Genomic DNA, 18997 nt, shown 5'->3' with positions numbered 1-18997 from the left:
GCACAAGTGTAGAATGTCATTGACAACTTTAGAAAGAAAGTAGCGGCTTCGGTCGTTGAGGAGATGTCGAGGGGCGCCGTGGTGAAGAATGACGTTTTCTAGGAGGAAGTCGGCGACATCGGTTGCACAGCATATCGGAAGACCACGTGTGATTGCATATCGCATGGCGTAGTATGTTGCTACAGCAATCCACTTGTTTCCCGAAGCAGACGTAGGGAAAGGGCCTAAAAGATCAACACCTACACGGAAGAATGGTTCTGATGGTACGTCAAGGGGTTGAAGGCGACCAGCAGGGAGTGTGGTCGGCTTTTTGCGTCGTTGACAGAGATCATACGCAGCGACATAACGGCAGACGTCATGGTATAGACCAGGTCAAAAGAAGCGCAGACGAACGCGGTCATAAGTCCGTGACACGCTAAGGTGACCGGCAGTCGGTACATCATGAAGCTGGGCGAGAACAGGCTGACGAAGTTGCTCAGGCACAACAAAGAGTCGGTCAGGGCCATCCGGACGCATGTTAGAGCGGTACAATATACCATACAGAAGTTCAAACATGCGGAGGGAAGGATCGGGCGTCGTTGAAGTGAGCCGTTGAATAAGGTGTTACAAGGAGGCGTCTCGACGTTGTTCGGCTCCAATATCGCGAAAAGCAGCCAGAGAGAGAACGGTGACAGGTATGCCGGCCGCAGAAACATCAAGACGGTCGACAAGATGGTGCGACAAGCAGTCCACATCTTCCACAACTCCACAACTGAATGGTGGTATTCTTGAAGGCGCGGAACCCAGCGGTCAAGGCGCCCTGAAGGATCTTTGAGGGACGAAAGCCAACACAGAGCGTGGTGATCAGTGATGACTGTGAATTGGCGGCCGTACAAATATGGGCGGAATTTACCCACTGCCCTAACGAGAGCCAGACACTCGCGTTCGGTGATAGAATAATTGCGCTCAGCAGAGGGAAAAAGGCGGCTGGCGGAGGCAATAACACGTTCTCTCCCTTGTTGTTTCTGTGCCAAGATAGCTCCAATACCGTGGCCACTGGCATCGGTACGGACTTCTGTTGGAACTGACGCATCAAAGTGAGCGAGAATGGGCGGGGACGTAAGCAGCGCAATCAGCTCGGCGAAAGCACCAGCTTGCTCATGGCCACAAATTAATGCAGCGTCTTTCTTGAGGAGCTAATTGAGAGGGCGGGCAACGTTCGCTAAATTTCGGACAAACCGACGGAAGTAGGAGCAAAGGCCCAAGAAGCTGCGAACATGCTTGGCACATGTTGGCACGGAAAGTCTTTGACTGCCCGTATTTTATCGTGATCAGGGCGTACACCAGAAGAATCGACGAGATGCCCGAGCACAGAAATTTCACGACGACAGAAGTGGCACTTGGACGAATTTAGTTGTAGCCCCGCCTGACGGAAAACAGATAGGATCGTCGACAGGCGTTCGAGGTGTGTCGCAAAAGTCGGAGAAAAAACGATCACGTCGTCCAGGTAACAGAGGCAGATAGAACACTCGAAACCGTGTAGGAGTGCGTCCATCATTCGTTCAAATGTGACCGGGGCATTACATGAACCAAAATGCATCACTTTGAACTGATACAAGCTATCGGGATTAATAAAAGCTGTCTTCTTGTGGTCCATGTCATCGACGGCAATTTGCCAGTAGCCGGAGCTAAAGGTCGATGGACGAAAAATGTTGTGCTCCATGCAGGCAATCCAGCGCATCGTCAATGCGTGGTAGCGGATAGACGTCTTTCTTTGTAACCTTGCTGAGGTGTCAATAATCGACGCAAAATCGCCAACTGTTGTCCTTCTTTTTGACTAGTACAACAGGGGATCTCCATGGGCTGCAAGAAGGTTCGATGATGCCTCGTGAAAGCATCTTGTCAACTTCGCGTTGGATGATATGTCGCTCAGTAGGCGAGACGCGGTAGGGTCGTCGATGGATCGGGCTAGCATCACCGGTGTTTATTTGATCTTTTACGACAGATTTTTGTCTTAGAGGGCGCACTCCAATGTGGAATATGTCCCAGTATGCGGCAAGGAGGCAACGTAGTTCTTGAGCATGCTGGGACGGAAGGTCGGGAGCAATCATTTCTGTTATGGCATTCAAGTATGAAGGGACAGGGGGCGAAGCAACAGTTGAACAAGAGGAGCAGTCACAAGTTAAAGCCGGCATGTGGTTTGTCTCTAGCTGGCGTTCTTTGCGCCAGGGATATTCCACGCGGGATTACTTGTGTACCAAGTCCAAAGTTCACAAGCGGAAGGCAGGACGTGTTGTCCGAAATGGTAATGACGGTGTCAGGAAAAGCGACGTTATGCGAGAGCACGACATCCGGATTAGGAGATACGATGCAGTCACCGTCTGGTACAGGTGGAACGGGAGAGACACCTATGTACGTAACGGCATGGTGAGGAAGGCGAATATGCGCTGTGGAACATAGCCGTATCGGAGCATTGTTGGGAGGGTCAATAGCAGCATGTAGAGCGAATTGCACAACACCAGCAGAACAGTCTATCAAAACATAATGTGTAGACCGAAAGTCAAGGCCCAGGATGAGGTCGTGGGGGCAGTGCTCTATAACATAAAATATAACAGAAATATGATATCCCGCGACACTCACGCGAGCCGGACACATGCCAATAACGGCTGGTGTTCCACCGTCGGCGACTTGGACCACAGGTGACGGGGCAGGAGTTAGGACTTTCTGGAGACGATTCCGAAGCTGAGCATTCACCACAGATACGTGCGCGCCAATGTCAATCAGAGCCGTAACAGGTACACCACCCACATTCACTTTAATGAGGTTCCGATGTGTGGGCAAGGTCAGAAGAGGATTTCTGCGTCGGATTCGTTTGGCAGCATCACCTCCAGGTGATGCTGCCATGCATGGTCATGATGCATGGTCGTCCGGCGCACCCGTTAGTTTTCCGGAAGGGTTCGCCGGAGGGAGCTATAGGGGACGGTGATCAACGAGATGGGGGCTATCGGTAGAAGCGGCAACGTGGCGAAGGAGAGCGGCTAGAGCGGGTAGGAAGAGAAGTGTCGTCAAAATTTACTGGCTGCGTTTGCGGGGGAACCGCGGAGCAGCATGAAGGCGGTGGGATGGGAGGCAGGACCAGGGGTCGAATTCCACGAAGACCGGCAGTGACGTGAAATATGGCCGATACGGCCACAAGTGAAGCATATATAGGCCTGTAGTCGGGCCGATTAACTGAGAAGACGTTGGTCAAGCCAACGTTGGTCAAGTCTTGGCGCACAACGGACTGGATCAATCAGACAGTCGCCTAGCAATTGTCGGGGCCAAGGGTTGGGGTCGTGACAGGAGATGCGGCTTCTATTTCACGTTGGATGACAATATATTTTTCTTATTTTATCACACCCTAAAATCTCTTATTGTAACAAATCACCAGGTAATCGCAGCTATAAGTGGCAGTAGTGTGAATAGCGGTGGTATCCTGCGGCACTTTGTGCCACTACAATACGTACAAGACGTTTTTTTCGGCTGCACAAGTTTTCTTGAAAAAAAAATAGTAAAAGGATTTCACGTTAAGCAATGTCACCAACAACCGCTCTACACCAGGAGATAAGTAGAATACAAAAAGTCATTACAGCTTCATGTGCTCTCCGTATATACACTATGCGTTACAAAAAATGTCGCTACCAACGTTATTGCTGCTGTGCACCTATCCGGTGACCCGGTATTGCGTAAACGGTAATACGTTTAAGGGCAAGGTAAAACTCCACAGCGGTATTCGCACCATTGTGCACAGGCTTCTTATGGACGGTCTTGTAATTAGAATAATTACATAGCAACCCGCAAGCTGGTCGGCAAGCAGGGCAGTGGCTCGCATCAGTTACGAAAGCGAAAAGCAAAAAACCGCTGACAGCGCATCGTATTAAGAGCTCTAAGGTTAAGAAGCTAAGGCAATCCCAATAAATTGTTTCGGAATGCAACTACTATAGATTGAGCAAGGAAGACAAAAATTTTGAAATACTAAGAAACATTTCATTGAAATGAAGCAAGGTTGGTCGGAGCTAAGAAATTTCCAAGCAAACATTTTTGTGCGTACGCGTTTGCTGCTACATTATGTAGATCTATAATAATAAATTTGCGAATGTATCGAAGTATCTTAAGATACAAACGGGAAGTATTGTATCGGTACAGTAATTATGGTAGTATCCTCTATCTGTATCTAAAATACTTGTTGCCTGAGTATCTCGTATCACGACACAACTGCAAGGAATCTTTGCTCAACCCTGTTTCAGAGTACGAGCACCGCCAGGCTCCACTTTGCGTGGTCTGCCGTTGCCGGATTCATAGAGAAATGTGTTGTGATAGATTTGCCGGAGCATCAACGAAATTACTGTCGCGTAAACTTCCCATTAAGGCAAGATAACCGTCATTGAACAAATGCTATGAAACACAATGTAAGTATCTAAATGAGTGCATTCTATGGGATTTCTCTTTGTAGAGCAACGAGAACTATTTTCAAAACGCCGGGTAACCATATCAAGGAAACACGAACACTGCAATGTTGTGCGCCTACTTTTACGTCTTCCATTGAAGGGCAAACGAATACTGAGCCCAAATACATAAAGTTTTTTGTTCGTATGCAGACTGTTTCCCATTGCCTGGACTCTTCCTTTTTTTAAGTATATGACGATGATCGCGGTTGGGAGGGATCTGCTCTTACAGATCATTCCTTCCTAATCACTTTTATGAATACAGGTTCAGATGAGTATGAGTGGGTCTTCTGGTTTTCTGTCTTATATTGCTTAAGCGCTTTATATTATTTATAGCAATTAACCTAGGCGTTTTATTTGGCTAATGATTTACTAGCGTAATGAGTTAGTGGGTAGGTTGACAGTTCAAAGATGACATGTAGAGGCTGGAATGAACACGCTTCTGGGTACGCCACTTCACTTACCACGAAAGAAAGGACGCTGTCACGCACTGGTAGTAATGCGTGTAAGAGCTACAAGAGAAACTACCTAAATATTTATTCATAAGTAAATATAAAATTATATCATTACGCGAGATTGCCAGCGCCCACCAACACCAAAATGTGAACCTCACATCCACGCGACTAACTTGTTTCTGCCATAAACGCCCTCTCTTAAACGCATAAACTGGTCCATGGTCCAGGTTTGGCCGGAAGAGACAGAAGGTGGTAAGAAATGCCGCACACTCTGTCGTGAAGATGGCATCCTTGCTAGAGGTATGATGTAAACAGTGTAGCAACGAATGCACCGCAGTGACCCTTTCGTTCAGCTCGCGATTGTTGAGCACTTACACTGTATATGGTCAAGAAATAATGTTTCTACTCTTCGTTACAAGTTCTCGCGCAAGTAACACAGTACATACGGAGAAATTAGGAAGAAACAGGGAGGTAAAACGAGGACTCGGCAGGGCTGTCTGGCTGCCCTATAAACAAGAAAGAGATAGTACATCTTTCAAGTGCGCTTACAAAGCAGACGAACTGGAATCTTCACTCCTGCCTCACAGATATTCAGTGATCGTTGTCGTTGACTTCAGAAGCCGCAGGGGCGGTCTTGCGGGCTCCCTGCTGCCACTATGGGCAAACGCGTGAAATTTTTACCACTGTACCGTCGATCCCCTGTGCCACGTACCTTCGCTTAGGCGTCCCCATCCCGTGACGGTGGCGTTCCGGCCGATCAGGTCGTCCGACTCGTTGTCGGGCGGCAGGCAGATGGGCGCGATGTGCGGCATGAACTCGAAGGGCTCGTCCACCTTGACCAGCGCCAGGTCGTTCTCGTAGGTGAAGAAGTTGTACTTTGGGTGCACCACCTTCTTCTTAGCGCTGCGCTCCGCGTACGGGTACGGCTCGAGCACGCTCGAGAAGTCGTACTCGCCCACCCGGATGCGGATCTGGCTCAGCAGCAGGCTGCGAGAGACACGAGACGGCGTGTTCTAGTTCCGGCAATGTCGCCAGCAGCCTACGTGGGTCGTTAACACGGGCCCTTTGTCGCAATACCAACCAGTTAATTGTATACTATATGGCCGGTTTGCACGAGAAGAGGGTTGTACCCAGGCACATTCAATGTTTCATTTGTGCATATAATGAACCAACCTGTTGGCGTCCCGTAAACTGAAAATAAAATCGCCTGTAGGCAGTCAAGGCCTGCTAGTGCAAATGATCGTTGCATCTAAAACCTACAGAGCTCGCAAGAAAAGAGAAAACCTACAGCGGACTCTAAACGAAACCTGAAGGAACCAGGAAAAAAGAGCTCTGTTTTTTAGAAATTCCATTTAACGAGAGATAGAGCTCAAGGGTACACAAGATGTTTTTGTGTAAGGGAGAACTACTTTATCACCGATAGCAGATAATAGGTGGAGCAGGTCTGATTGCATAGCTTGTTCTTACAAAGTTTCTACTTGAACGTAGCCACCGATTAGAGCTAGTAACAGAAATCATAACTCAAAAAAGAAAATAAAGCCTCATTAGGAAAAAAAAATGAGCACTCGTTTTAGTGAAGCAAACACTTTCGAAGTCATCGATAGCTTTGGTCTTCGTCACTGGCGTGAGCGCATTACGCTGGCGTTTCTGTGCCGCCACCCGAAACGCAAAGAAAACTCACAGCTCACTTACGTTGCCAACGCGATAAAACCAAAGATATAGCCATGACCACTGTAAAGCCATACTAACCACGGCACTGGCAAACACTACCTTGGTGAGAATGGGAGAACTGGCGAGTAAACCGAAAAGAAAAGGCGAAATCAGTGGTGCGTGTCGTAATGCCACTGAGATTGGCCACTCAGCTTCGTTGTCGGCAATATATTTAGCTCCGTTTACTCCGAGTTCGAAAAAAATGTAGTTCCGTTTAACGAACCTCTCTCTCTTTCTTTTATTGTTGCACTGCCTTAATGCGATGCCAAACAACACAACGGCTGTTCTCTTTAAGCGCATATTCTATTTAGGCTGAGATTCGTTTACTGAGATTCTACTCTGATAAGTACATCTCGCGAGCATAAAAATTATATGATTTACTGTGGATGACGTGGGAAAAAGAGGGAGAGAAATAATTCATGAAGTTTAGCTAAACTTAGCCCAGGTGGCTACCGTACGTGCGGGAAGGGGAGTGAGAAAGAGATACAAAGATGATGCGAGAGTTGTGACTGATGACGTATGGAAGGCAAAGTGGCGCGTTGCTATAGCCGGTCGATAAAGCCCGTTATACGTAGATATTATATGTAGTAGCTCTCACGTCACCTTTTATGGGCTGATGTGGCAGGAGGACGAAGCAAGTCTTTCGGACCTTTTAACGAGTATGATGTGACTCGATTTCTATTTTTTATTCACAGCAGTTTTGACTTTGCGGAAGGAGCTGAAGTCCTCTAGAAAGGGATGCTCTGTACGTGTTATGCATGCGTGGACTGTGACAGAGTAGCCTCTCAGTATTTATGGAAATTTCTCTTTCACAATAAAAAAGAAATGGGACAAAATTTAAGGCAGTCTGTTGCTTACTCCGTTTGAGATTTTGAGCATATAGTCTCACAAACACATCAAGCAGAATAAAAATGACGTCCGGCGCTCTATACGCGCCAAGATGTGTACGGTAAACGCGAAGAATATTGTAGGATGCGACAGCAGTTGCGAAATAATGAGGCCAGCTCGAGCTTTTCATAGTTTTTTTTCTTTTCTATTAATTTTTTAAAATCCTTCTCTCTATCACTTATCGCATCCCCTTACCCCTCCCCCAGTACAGGGTAGCCAGCCGGATATAATCTCTAGTTAACCTCCCTGTCTTTGCTTTGCCTTTCTCTCTCTCTCTCTAAAGTAGCAGTACATAGCCGAGGTGTTTCTACATCTGTATCTATAGAATGCGACCTATCGGGACAGTTATCACACTCCATGCGCCAAGGTCAGGGAGACGAAAGTCTGACTTTATTGCTCAGCGATTGCAGGTCGAAGAGTGGAGGTTGCACGTTAGCTAGAAATTTATATGTCGGAATGCTGCGCCTAAGTAGGACCAATAAAACACGGAGCTGCCTTACGCGTCCTAATGTAATGAAATTAGTCCGGTGCATTTGCAAGCCATGAAGTCCAAAAAGCATTTCCAGCTGTGTAAACACGAAAAAAATAAATGCGCACTTATTGGCCGGAGGTTTAACAACAGCGGATAACTATGCTAGAGCTAATGCACCGTGCTAAAGCAATAACTCTTATGTAATTTATGCGACATTGTAAAGCAACACAAATCTCAGCAAGTTGATAGGAACTCACCGTACGTGAATGCGAACGTCAAAGAAGAAAAAAAAAAGTGAATCCCTGCCTTATGAAAAAAAAAAAGAGCCCACGGGCATTCAAAGATCAGTAAAGGTACCAAACGTATGGTTAATTTAGAAAGCTTCATGTGTGTGCACCTTTTTTTCTTTTTTTTCTTTTTTAAAGATATTTCTGTCTCCCCTTACCAATTCCTCAGTGCAGGGTAGCAAACTGGATATCTATGTCCCGGTTAACCTCCCGCCCTTTCTCATGTGTTTCATCTCTCTCTCTCTCTTAGAGTATGGTTGGCCTCTGTAATGTAATTTTTCGGGGAAGATAGAAATATGCACAAGAAATATCGGAAACACAATAACAACACATTACGACGTATTAACACCCATATTTTTGCAAGCAACAAAAGAAAAGATCACTCACAATAGTATTGGAGATGGAATGAATTCTTCGCGGCAAAGAGTTGAAGAGTGAAAATGAAGTACCCATTGTACAATCTGCACAGGATATTGTATGATGTACAAACTTACAATTCGTTCTTTGGCTGTTGAGTACTTTCCGACATATATTACAGTATGTCTATGGCAAGCGTACAAAACATGGGCCCTCGAAGTACGAGAAGGAAGTGTTTTGCATACCTGCTTCTGTATGTTGCCTTAAACGCTCTATTTACTACTATCTGCTTGAAACATTGAATCGCTGTAGCTCGCCCTGCATTTATTTCCAACTCAAGGCCCTGGCTTTGTCAGCCGTGTGCTGCAATACCATTTATTTGTAGCCTGTAAGACACACAGGCTTAGTTTCGGCAAAGTTGGTCAAGGATGCATTTATGAAAGGAAACTGTTGACGTACGCTGCTTAAGATAGCTCAGCAGGTTGCAATGTGGAGCATATGCCTCTTTTATTACTCTTGTTCACTAATATCTATCACAGGCCACTTGGAATCCTTACGCCAGAGACACATTCGTTAGATTTTTCCCTAACTGTCATTAATTTTATCGAAAACGGAAGGCCTAAATAGTTTTAGGACACAAACTCGCACATGGCAAAGAAATTGAATTTAGTGATTCGCTCGCTTCGTGCTAGTAGGCTCTGCTTTGAATCCAACAGGCTTGCATCAGTGCCCTGATCATGTGATGGCGCTTGTCCAGATTCCGCCAACATTTTCACAGAATCTACGCTTTAAGTTACAGCACCTCTGCAACGGTAAATTATCCAATATCCAATCTGCTAAATTGCAGCAGCCCAACTCAGCAAAGTGTTGTTCTATGATAAGCCCTAAATATGAGTTTTGAAGACAAGGTCTGCTTTGGTGACTTCACATCTTTTGAGGGTTTGTAGGATCTGGGTCTCGGACTCCCGTTTTCCGACCACTTTCATCAAAATCAGGGAGTATGAGGCCTACTCAGAGTGCACGTAGCACAACGAAAAAGGGCGTCAAATTGAAGTTTAGAACGAAACAGATGCACCAAGTTAGCCAAGAGTTACGTGCGGAGCAATACAATAATGCATAATTCGCGCATTAAGTCCGAAACTAAACCCGTGGAGGAGTGGTCGTTCAAACGGCGCGTACTTAAATCGGGAGCCGGAAGTGTGGTCCTACTCGGCGAAAAATAAGGGCTGACACCGAAGGTAGTGCAGTCTAAGGAGCAAAACACATGGTATTCGCAACTCCAGCAATTCATGCGACACCTAGCGGCAGTAGGGAGAAACGAAATACAGAGGTCCAGTCGCCGTGTGTGCCGTGGAGGCTGCTGTCGCGGACGGAAGAATGAAGCTGCTAGCAAAGAAAAAGCGAACGGCCAAGCAGTTCTGCTGTGTTCCTCGGTGCGTGCCAGCGAGATGGAAGGACCGCGATATTTCCGTTCACGCACTTCCCTCCGAGTGGAAAGGCTGAAGCCGCAGAACCAGGTGGATCGCTAACCTCCGCATCGGCAAGGCTGTGACGCTTACAGTGACTGTTTGCTCACGGCATTTTGCACGGGATAATTTCTCCTTACCAGGTGAGACACTATTGTGAACTTGTGAACTCGACCCTAATGCATGACCATTGTGCGTGGCCATTATACATGTCACTGTGTCACCTTATGTAAACACGTTTCGCATTGCGGGCACTGGCGATTGGGATATGCATTATTTGCTGCATATGTTAGCCGCAACGCGAAATTCGAGCACAGGTTCGAGACCTGTCACAGCGGTTTCTCCGAGGAACGTCTCTTCTGCACTCGTTAACCACATTGGCTGTAATTAGAGCTCATGTTCGACGCTTCACAGCGGTTTCTGCGAGCAACGTCACCTCTGCGCTCGTTGGCTACACCCGGCTGTAACTCGGGAGGCTTTTGATGCCCAGCACGTCTCGCGCAACTTATACGGGCGTCGGAGATTCAAATGTTTACGAATGATGTACTAGCAAGTTAGGGAAGTGTTGAGTGTAAACGTGCCACGTATGTGGCATGCTAAAGCGGAATAAATATCATGCGTGGTGCGGATGAACTTGCAGCACAGGCGCACTGCACGCGGGCACTTCCCAGCGCGACTGATTACGAATTTGCCACTTGCACTTGAGAATCTCCGACGTGCTCAAGAGTGGCCATATGACACTGGTATTTCGCACCGACGGCGAGCCTATCGCGTTCATTGCAGAAGTTTGCCACTTACGCGACAGCCACATGTCAATTTTACACGCGTTTGCTAGTTTCGAGGAAAATTTACGGCGTCCGCCGTCTACTGACGTGTCGCATATGTATGTGCAGTATTAGTACCTAAGCTAGCTTTATCTGTGTTATTAAATCATCCCCAACTCAGTGGCCTAACTACTCCGGTCATGTGGTGGTGTTTGCACCTGTGTACTTTGTGTTATGAGCAGCTTTCAACTACGTTTTGCAGATGCTACATTCGGTGTACATCGTTGCATAGCCTTGCACACTCAAACCGTGCTTCATTTCCTTGCAAATGCTTTTTTATAAATATTGTGGCTTTGTTTCTGAGGTAAAAAGAAAAAAAATTCTGGGTGCAGCCCATATTGAGGCACAACAAAGCATAAACAATTCATTTATTTTTTCAGATGTAGCATGTCAAAGACAGCGGCTGAAAAAAATGCAATACCAACTGAAAACCTGCCAAGGACGTCATGTTATGATGAGAACAAGGATGCTCATATGAAAGAGCTTTCACTGGCAAGACTTCGCCGACGTGTGTATCGGTCAGCCAGAGTAAGTTAATTTGACTACATGGTGCAGCACTTATATGCTTATGGTACATACACCATGTCTACAAGCATGCAATAGATGTCAACACCTTTTAATGCATTACAGAATGAATCAAGCAAAGAAACTGTTGCCTCCTCATTAGAAGCAAAGGTGTTGCCCCATGCACCTGTCAGCACGACCACCATGGTAAATTGGCTGCCTGCCACTTGTGCACACATTGCTTCACCACTAATTCCTTGGGATTAAACTCTGACATTGCAGGACGATCTCCCATCCCCTGACCGCAACAGCATGGACCAAATAAGTGACAAAGGAAATATGGTAATTTCTTTTTGTATATGTATGTGTTGTGGTAGCTGTCTTTACCTAGACGGTGGCATGCTTTCTGGATTTACATCGTAAAAGCATTGTAGCACGTGGTGTGTGATGGGTGCACATTAATTGCAACTTGTGCACACATTGCTTAACCACTGGTTTCTTGAACTGAACTCTATCTGACATTGCAGGACGATTTCCCATCCCCTAACAGCATTGACCAAAGCCTTGCAAACACCATAAGGGACAAGGACATAGCAAATATGGCAATTTATTTTTTCTATATATTTGTGATGTGGTAGCTGTCTTTACCTAGCCGGCAGCATGTTTTCTGGATTAATTCGTGAAAGGATTGTGGTGTGTGATGGGTGCAAATTAACTGATGCAAAAAGCTTGGCTTTCCTACTTCCAACATTGAATTTAATACACTGACGTGCATTATTGGAATGACAAAAAGAAGCTGCATTTCGCGTCAGATATGTCAGACATTACAACTCTTGCTTTTGTTTTGTGACAGGAATGTGCTTGCCAACCTGGCCTCCAGACATTAATGGCAGAGTACTCAAGAGAAGAAAAAGACGTGGCAAATTTCCTACTAGAAATGGCTTCACGGACAAGGCTTACAGAAAGCAAGGCTGCCCAAGTGACATCGGGTACTTTTCCACAGAAGTTTGTGAACACGATAAATAGTAGCGACGTAAATACATTCACAGGCCTGCCATCATTCGATGTTCTGAATGCTCGTGTGACGTGCTACACAAAAATTCATCCACTTTCAGGACGGCACCAGTTATGTGTAAAAACAATTGCATTGACATTGGTGAAATTGAAGCATATTTCCACTGCATTCTTGAGTCACCTTTTTAACTGTTCTCTAACTACATGTAGCAACATAATTGCAGAGACTGCTCAGTTGATGTGTGAAATTTTAAAAGTAACTGTGGCTGTGCCACCAAAAGATGAATTCCAGTGGCGCGTTTGCATATTCGGCATTAGGTGATTCACCTGAAGTCGTGCCATGGCTGGCGATATTGCAAGTAGCCTGTATTGCATAGAGGCATTTGTGCGTGTGACCTTGGCTCCATCAAAGCGTGGCGGCCTTGAGAGTAAGTGCAGTCTTCTGTTTGGAAATCCAGCATTTTTTATGCCACTCAGCCACTTCATACTTTTCAGACACGGTCGTTGCCATGTGATCTACATGCTGCACTTGTTTGCATTGGCCAAACCTGCAGACTTCAACTTCAACACACTTTTTGTAAATTAGCAATGCACATTCTTTTGCAACTTGTATTCTTCATTGAAGTGCTGATTTACACTACGCATTCTGATGCAAGTTTTCATCTTATGGTATTCCGAGATATTTGCAGTTCACTTATGATCTGTGTGCATAGAGTTGTGGTTATTCTTCAATGGCGGTTTGTTGTCCCTTTCCTTACTTGTATTTTTTCACAAAATAAACCACATGCACTCAATATTTTGTTCACTGTACTTGCCTCATACGTTTTACTCAAGCCCATTTTTGTTGCACTTTTTAGCATATGAGGGTATATCTGGCCAAACAGAACATGAGAAGTAACATGGAACAGTGTCAAACCTGCATACGATGAGTATTTAAAAAGTTTGGCCACCAGAGTTGAGTACTCTGAAAGAATGGTTTGATTCAAATGACCCCAGCTGGTATATGTACCATAATTTATGCTTCTTCCCAGTTTGTTGAATACAGTGCAAATGGCTGTCCTGGGAAGCATAACTAAACCACTGGTAATACAACATGGGGAGACACTTGTGCAGACTTAACATCAGTGAATGATAATTATTGACCTCCAGAGAGCATATAGAGCTGTCCTTACTATCAACATATCAATAAATGGAAAGTAAGTGACATAAAAGTTTAACATGCACTTAAAGCACTTAACAAACACTTAAAGGGGCACTGAAACACTTCCGACTGATCATAGTTACCTCACTACAAAAGGACACCGCCTGCTGCAAAAATTTTTCGAATCATTGAACTGTAAGCGGAATTAGTAGTTATTGCACTGATGCATTGCTTTCTCCTTTCGCCTCAGCTAGTGTGCTGGAAGCTACACGGTGCATGGCAAGGTAGCAAGGTCCTGGTCAAGTTTTTTTTTTTACACATTGCTACTTGTGGTTCAGGCATGTGTGGCACTCTCTAAACGCGAGATGGACGCCTGGAGCTACATCACTTACAGAGACCAATAAATACACACGGCTGTCTGATCGTCCTGCGAACAGAGCTTGTGGTGGTCGTGGTATCTATATCATGCGGCATGCCAGTTTCAGGGCCCCTTTAAGAAGGGCACTAACAAAGACAACAAAAGTTGGTTTCATGAGTTCTGCCTGAGTCGCCACTGATATCACGCAGTTGCTCGAGCACAAATTGTGAAACAATAGCGTATGAGCCATAGGAAACGAACAGTCATGTCGGCAAAAAAAAGAAAAAAAGCAGGATATGTATTGTGATAGGTAACCCCAAGCGCCACAGCACAAGGTGAAGCTAAGTTGCAGTTCGGCACATAATAGGATCTCTTCTGCTTACAACGGTGCACGCACATGAACATTCCACTTTACTACGATCTTTGCACTATGAACAGCATTGAAACGCAATGTAGAGACGAAACGTTAAAGGGACTGACAACTACACCAAATGTTCCAGGATAAGGTGCCAGGAGAAACAGCCGAGATGTGCTTGCACTTTTGCGACAATCCAGCAGTGCACGAACACTTTGCCTCCACGATCGATGGGTCCCGGAATGCGTCGGCGATTCTCACCACAATCTCGTGCGGGTCCGCTGTCACGCCGGAGGTTTGCACACACGCGCGACCACTTCTACTTAATTACTCTTTGTACCACTGGTGCCGACTAAAATGAGGTGCTCGACGTCCACTACCCGTTCTCCCCCCACAAAACAGCGCGAATTAACATCGCAGTGCAACAAACTTAATGTTTTCACCAAGGAAAGCGTACGCGGGGACCTCCGTAAAGCCGCCATACTGCACAGTGTAGCCAGACCGGGTCAGGCTCCGCAGCGCCCCCTAATGTTGATTTGAGTTGCCAATACTAGTGCACCCATGAAGACCTTGTTTTTTTTTTTTTGATGTCAACCTGTGTTGACTCGCTGTTTTTCTTGTCTGATATATTCCGTGTGTGTTTGTGTTTGTGCTTGTGTGTGCATCTTTTTTTGTGGGTGGGTGTATGTGCGTGTGTTCGTCTCTCGCCGCCTGCGCGCCTCTTTCGCTAGATGCGCCACGCCTTCTCGAGCGCTTCTTTGCATGGCTTCGGGAGAGTTCGGGGAAGACGACTTGCACGAGTCGACGCACCCACGATACACTTCAACAGCATGTACACGCAGCTCGCGTGATAAATGCGTTTTTCATTTCTTGATCATTGCTTACTTTCTCCGCTGCCTTGCCGCAAGTGCTTGAACAGGTGAGTTTTATTTTACTGGCAGCATTCAGGGCTGGCTCGTCTTGCAAATCATTGCCGCTTCTTGAATGGTGCCGCTATCTGGCGGCGGCCGAGAGAACTCCGCTGGAGGCGTAAAGAAAGAAGGTAAACCGGTTCGCTTCGTGCAGCCTCGTCGGTAGCACCGCTTAGTGGCCGTGACGTGCACGCGGTGGGGCTGCTATCGGCGTCCGAACGAGACGGAAGCTCGTGGGAGCGCGATTCAAATCGGCTCGTCCGACGCGTTGTTGTCAACCAACGCGGCGCGACTAGTGGGGAGAAAAACGCGGGCCGTCGAAGCGGATACTGCGATAATGCGTAATGGATGTAATCCGGGCCCCTCCTGCGGCAGGTCGTTGGTCTCCGCGGCGATTGCGGGGCGCGGGACGGTGCGCGAAATGACGTCACTGGCAAACCAGATGTCGAGTTTCTGTCGCGCCCTCCGACTTCGGAGACCTCTAATTTATCGCGAGCGCGTGGTTTTGCATGGCGAAAGAAATTAAATAATCGGAATAAAAACAAAAACAAAAGCAGCGGGTGCAAAGTGTGCGTGACAAAACCGTCAGATGGCCTCCGTAACCCTTGCGGTGTCACTTAATCATGGTGCGATGCAGTTCACTACTGCACGGAGCGGTATAGAGAGGCCCTGGAGTTCGCATGCTGGGGCAAGGTACTGAACACGCAGACGACCGCACCACTACAGCGGATCGAGCACCATGCTCTGCTAACACTCCCTAATTTCGACAGTTTCGTACAGGGCACAGAAGCTCGCGATAAAACAATGTATTTCACTGTTGCGTCATGAGAGGAACTTTCTTGCACGTTTCTTTCTCTTTTTGCTTTTTCCTCGTCGTCTTTGGTGAGAAACTGTCCATGGGGGATAACGCAACGCTTCCTCATGGCCTGGATCATTAAAATAGAGGCATATTACTTAATCATTACTCGTTGCTAGGCTAATTGGTTCATCGATATAACCACGCGTTAGGACGCACCTTCTAGCGAGGTCGTACGTCACTTTTTGTTGCGCCTCGAGACACTGCCATAAACAATAGACGACCGCACGCCAAGTTTCATCCTAGACGCCAGCGCTCGTTTCTCCCCTGGCGGAGCGATTTCATCTCCAGCGGTGGTTTCCGTCGCCGCTTCCCTTCACGGTCGCGCCCGCGTTCAGTTCGCGCTGCGCGCGAAACGTCTCTTGTTTGCGACGGCACCTCTTCGGATGACCGGAAATTATTATTGTGTTGTTAACTGTCACGACAGCAATGTAAACATGAAAAGGTTGATGCCACCAGTGAAATTCTGCCGATTCACAAGAAAATGGTACGAAAGAAGCAGACGACAGACATGGATTACTGCGGTGCGCCGAGCGAAGTAAACATCTGGCAAACGAAGCGAGCTCGTTCATTGATCCCTCCTGAGTATATGACGGTTTCTATATGTAACCCACGTGAAATTAATAATTACTCGGTACATAATCCTTTTATTCATATAAAAACTTTAAGTTAAACGAGCGCTTGTCCTGTCTTCTTTCTCGTGTTTCGTTTGTGTGTGCGCTGTCTAAGAATGGAAACCACGTCTGTTGTATGCGCTAGCAGTGGCCGAAGTTCACGCGTGCCGAGAAATTGAATATGTGCATGATGCATTGAACATGACCGGAGTTCATTCCCGCTTCACCACCGCACCGATTGATCGGGTTACTGGACGATACACACCCGCGTCTTGGTCGCACCGGCATTGCTGAAGCAGGAATGATTAATAATACTTTCAACTTCCGTCTCTTGAGTACTGTTAAAAAATGACCAAGCTGTCTACATTGCTGCCTCTATTCCATATTGTAGGGGACGTACTAGTTAAAGTTGTGTGCGCATGTCGTACTTGTGCTATGCAGCGATATATCTTGTTTATTTCCGCACAGTGTCGATAGAAGTCCGTTGTCGCCATCAGAGACAACACGGATTTGTAGCAAACATAATGTGAGAAACTGCAAAAATGACTTTAGCTCGTAGGTGCCGTATGTATGTGCCGCATCGTATGTGCTGACGATTTTTCCGGCGGCACATACGATGTCGTTTCCAATTACCTCCTCAGCGTCCCTTACATGGTTAAGCAGACGCTGCCCTTTCGCCGCATTGCAGCCATAAAAATAATCGTCAAGCGTACCGATCTTCTTAAAGGCAAATATAGCGTGTGCAGTTTGTTTCACACTAAGGGGAAAACTCGGAACGTATTGCGTCGCGATGCGGCAAGCAATGGAGTCGTGCGGCGGCAGCAGCTCGAGCATGCAGGCGCACACGCTTGAGGGGCAGTGTCGTGATCTGCGTCGTCTGCTACGGCGGCGCGCGCTGGCCGCATTTTCGGGAAGCGTGGTACTGTCAGGGGCAGTGCATCGATTTCATCGGTACTGCGGGAACTGAGCTGATATTCTTTACTAAACGTTGTGCGTCGCCACACTCTGATCCTTCATTGGCGATAATGGAGTTCCACAAACTTTTTTTTGACAACATGGTTCATTTGTTCTTTCGAAAGGCCGGAGTACTGAGCGTGTGCACGTATATTTCTTCACTGTGTATGCTACCGTAATGAGCAGCGACAAAAGGCACCAAGATGTGCGCGCAACGTGCTCAGTCTTTGTTTGACTCGAAAGGAAAACAAAGCACTCAACAATGGGAGTCGAACACGATGAAAAAAAAACGGACACGATTAAATGAACGTTTTAGGTTCAGACAATGAGCTGGAAGTGATTTTTCTCGATAATCATTCGCTACACCAGACAGACCCTGCCCGCCGGTGGGGAATTGGACACGTCACGCTCGGAACTTCAGTTAGTATCTCGTCATGTCCCCAGCGGCAGCGATGACAGCGCTCATCCTGGAAGGCAGTGAAGTGTAGAATGACTTGATCAGGGATGTGTTCATTCGCTGCACGTCTCAGTCACTGACGATGGTGGATCGAAGCCTATCCTCGGGCGACTGATAGAGAGGATGTTTCGCCAGAAATACTTTCAACGAGCCCCAGACATTTTAAATGATGTTGGCGCCCGGGGATTGAGGCGGCCGCTCCAAGAGAGTGACTGCGCGCTCTTCTAGCAGTTCTTGCACAGCACGAGCAGTGTCGATCGACGTCCTATCGCGTTAGAATATATAGTCGCCTTCCAGAAACGGGCCGTCAAGAATGTATGGAATCAGTACGTCGTCTATGCCTGCCATGCAGCGATGAACTTACATTCGAGGCGTATCAGTGGGCGTCGCGCAACGCTTAGCAAAGAATACCGGCTCATTTCACGCAGTAACGACGTGATCAGCGCCCTGCACCTGACAGTAGAACGTTTCTCGACAATGCGGCCAGCGTGCGCCGCCGTAGCAGACGACGCCGTTCAAGATCCCGCCCCTCGAGCATCTGCGCGAGCTGCTGCCGCCGCCTGACTCAAGCGCTCGCCGCATCGCGATGCAATGCGCTTCGAGTTTTCCCCTAAATGTCAGAGAGACTGTACACCGCCCATCGAAGGAAATGTCCACGCGCACACACCGCGCGCGGCGCGAAACGTGCCCAAACACGCGCAGTGCAGGAGGCAATCAAGGCGGCGCGAACGAGAGATGGGGGAGGGGTACCACCGGCTAATAGAATTTTGCTCCGCATGCGGCGCTCTCAACGCCGGCGCAGCAGCGCCGCTCTCGGTGCCGTTCTTGTCTATACAGGAGTGGTAAATTACAACTAATTAAAACTAATAAAAATATTTACTCTAGGGTACATTCTTCGGAAGACCAGCTGA

General features: G+C 47.1%; 1 protein-coding gene and 1 long non-coding RNA gene across 3 annotated transcripts in view; one reads left to right on the top strand and one right to left on the bottom strand.

Moving 5' to 3' along the window:
* LOC135907145 (serine proteinase stubble-like) overlaps positions 1–18997 on the bottom strand; it is a 140671-nt gene that overhangs the window by 16199 nt on the left and 105475 nt on the right. Inside the window, exon 6 of the mRNA XM_065438797.1 lies at positions 5631–5905. Coding sequence (XP_065294869.1) covers positions 5631–5905 — 275 coding nt within the window. The remainder of the gene's footprint in view (positions 1–5630; positions 5906–18997) is intronic.
* Positions 9917–13234, top strand: LOC135907146 (uncharacterized). Of its 2 annotated transcripts, XR_011513856.1 has the most exons (5): positions 9917–10241; positions 11303–11450; positions 11553–11633; positions 11709–11768; positions 12280–13234. It is a non-coding gene; the product is annotated as an uncharacterized lncRNA (long non-coding RNA). The 2 variants fall into 2 exon arrangements; XR_011513855.1 differs by having other exon boundaries at positions 11709–13234.

This window comes from Dermacentor albipictus, chromosome 4 (genome assembly GCF_038994185.2).
Source record: "Dermacentor albipictus isolate Rhodes 1998 colony chromosome 4, USDA_Dalb.pri_finalv2, whole genome shotgun sequence".
Taxonomy (NCBI): Eukaryota; Metazoa; Arthropoda; class Arachnida; order Ixodida; family Ixodidae; genus Dermacentor; species Dermacentor albipictus.
Note: the sequence above shows the minus strand (reverse complement) of the source record. Positions and strands in the feature narration are given on the sequence as shown.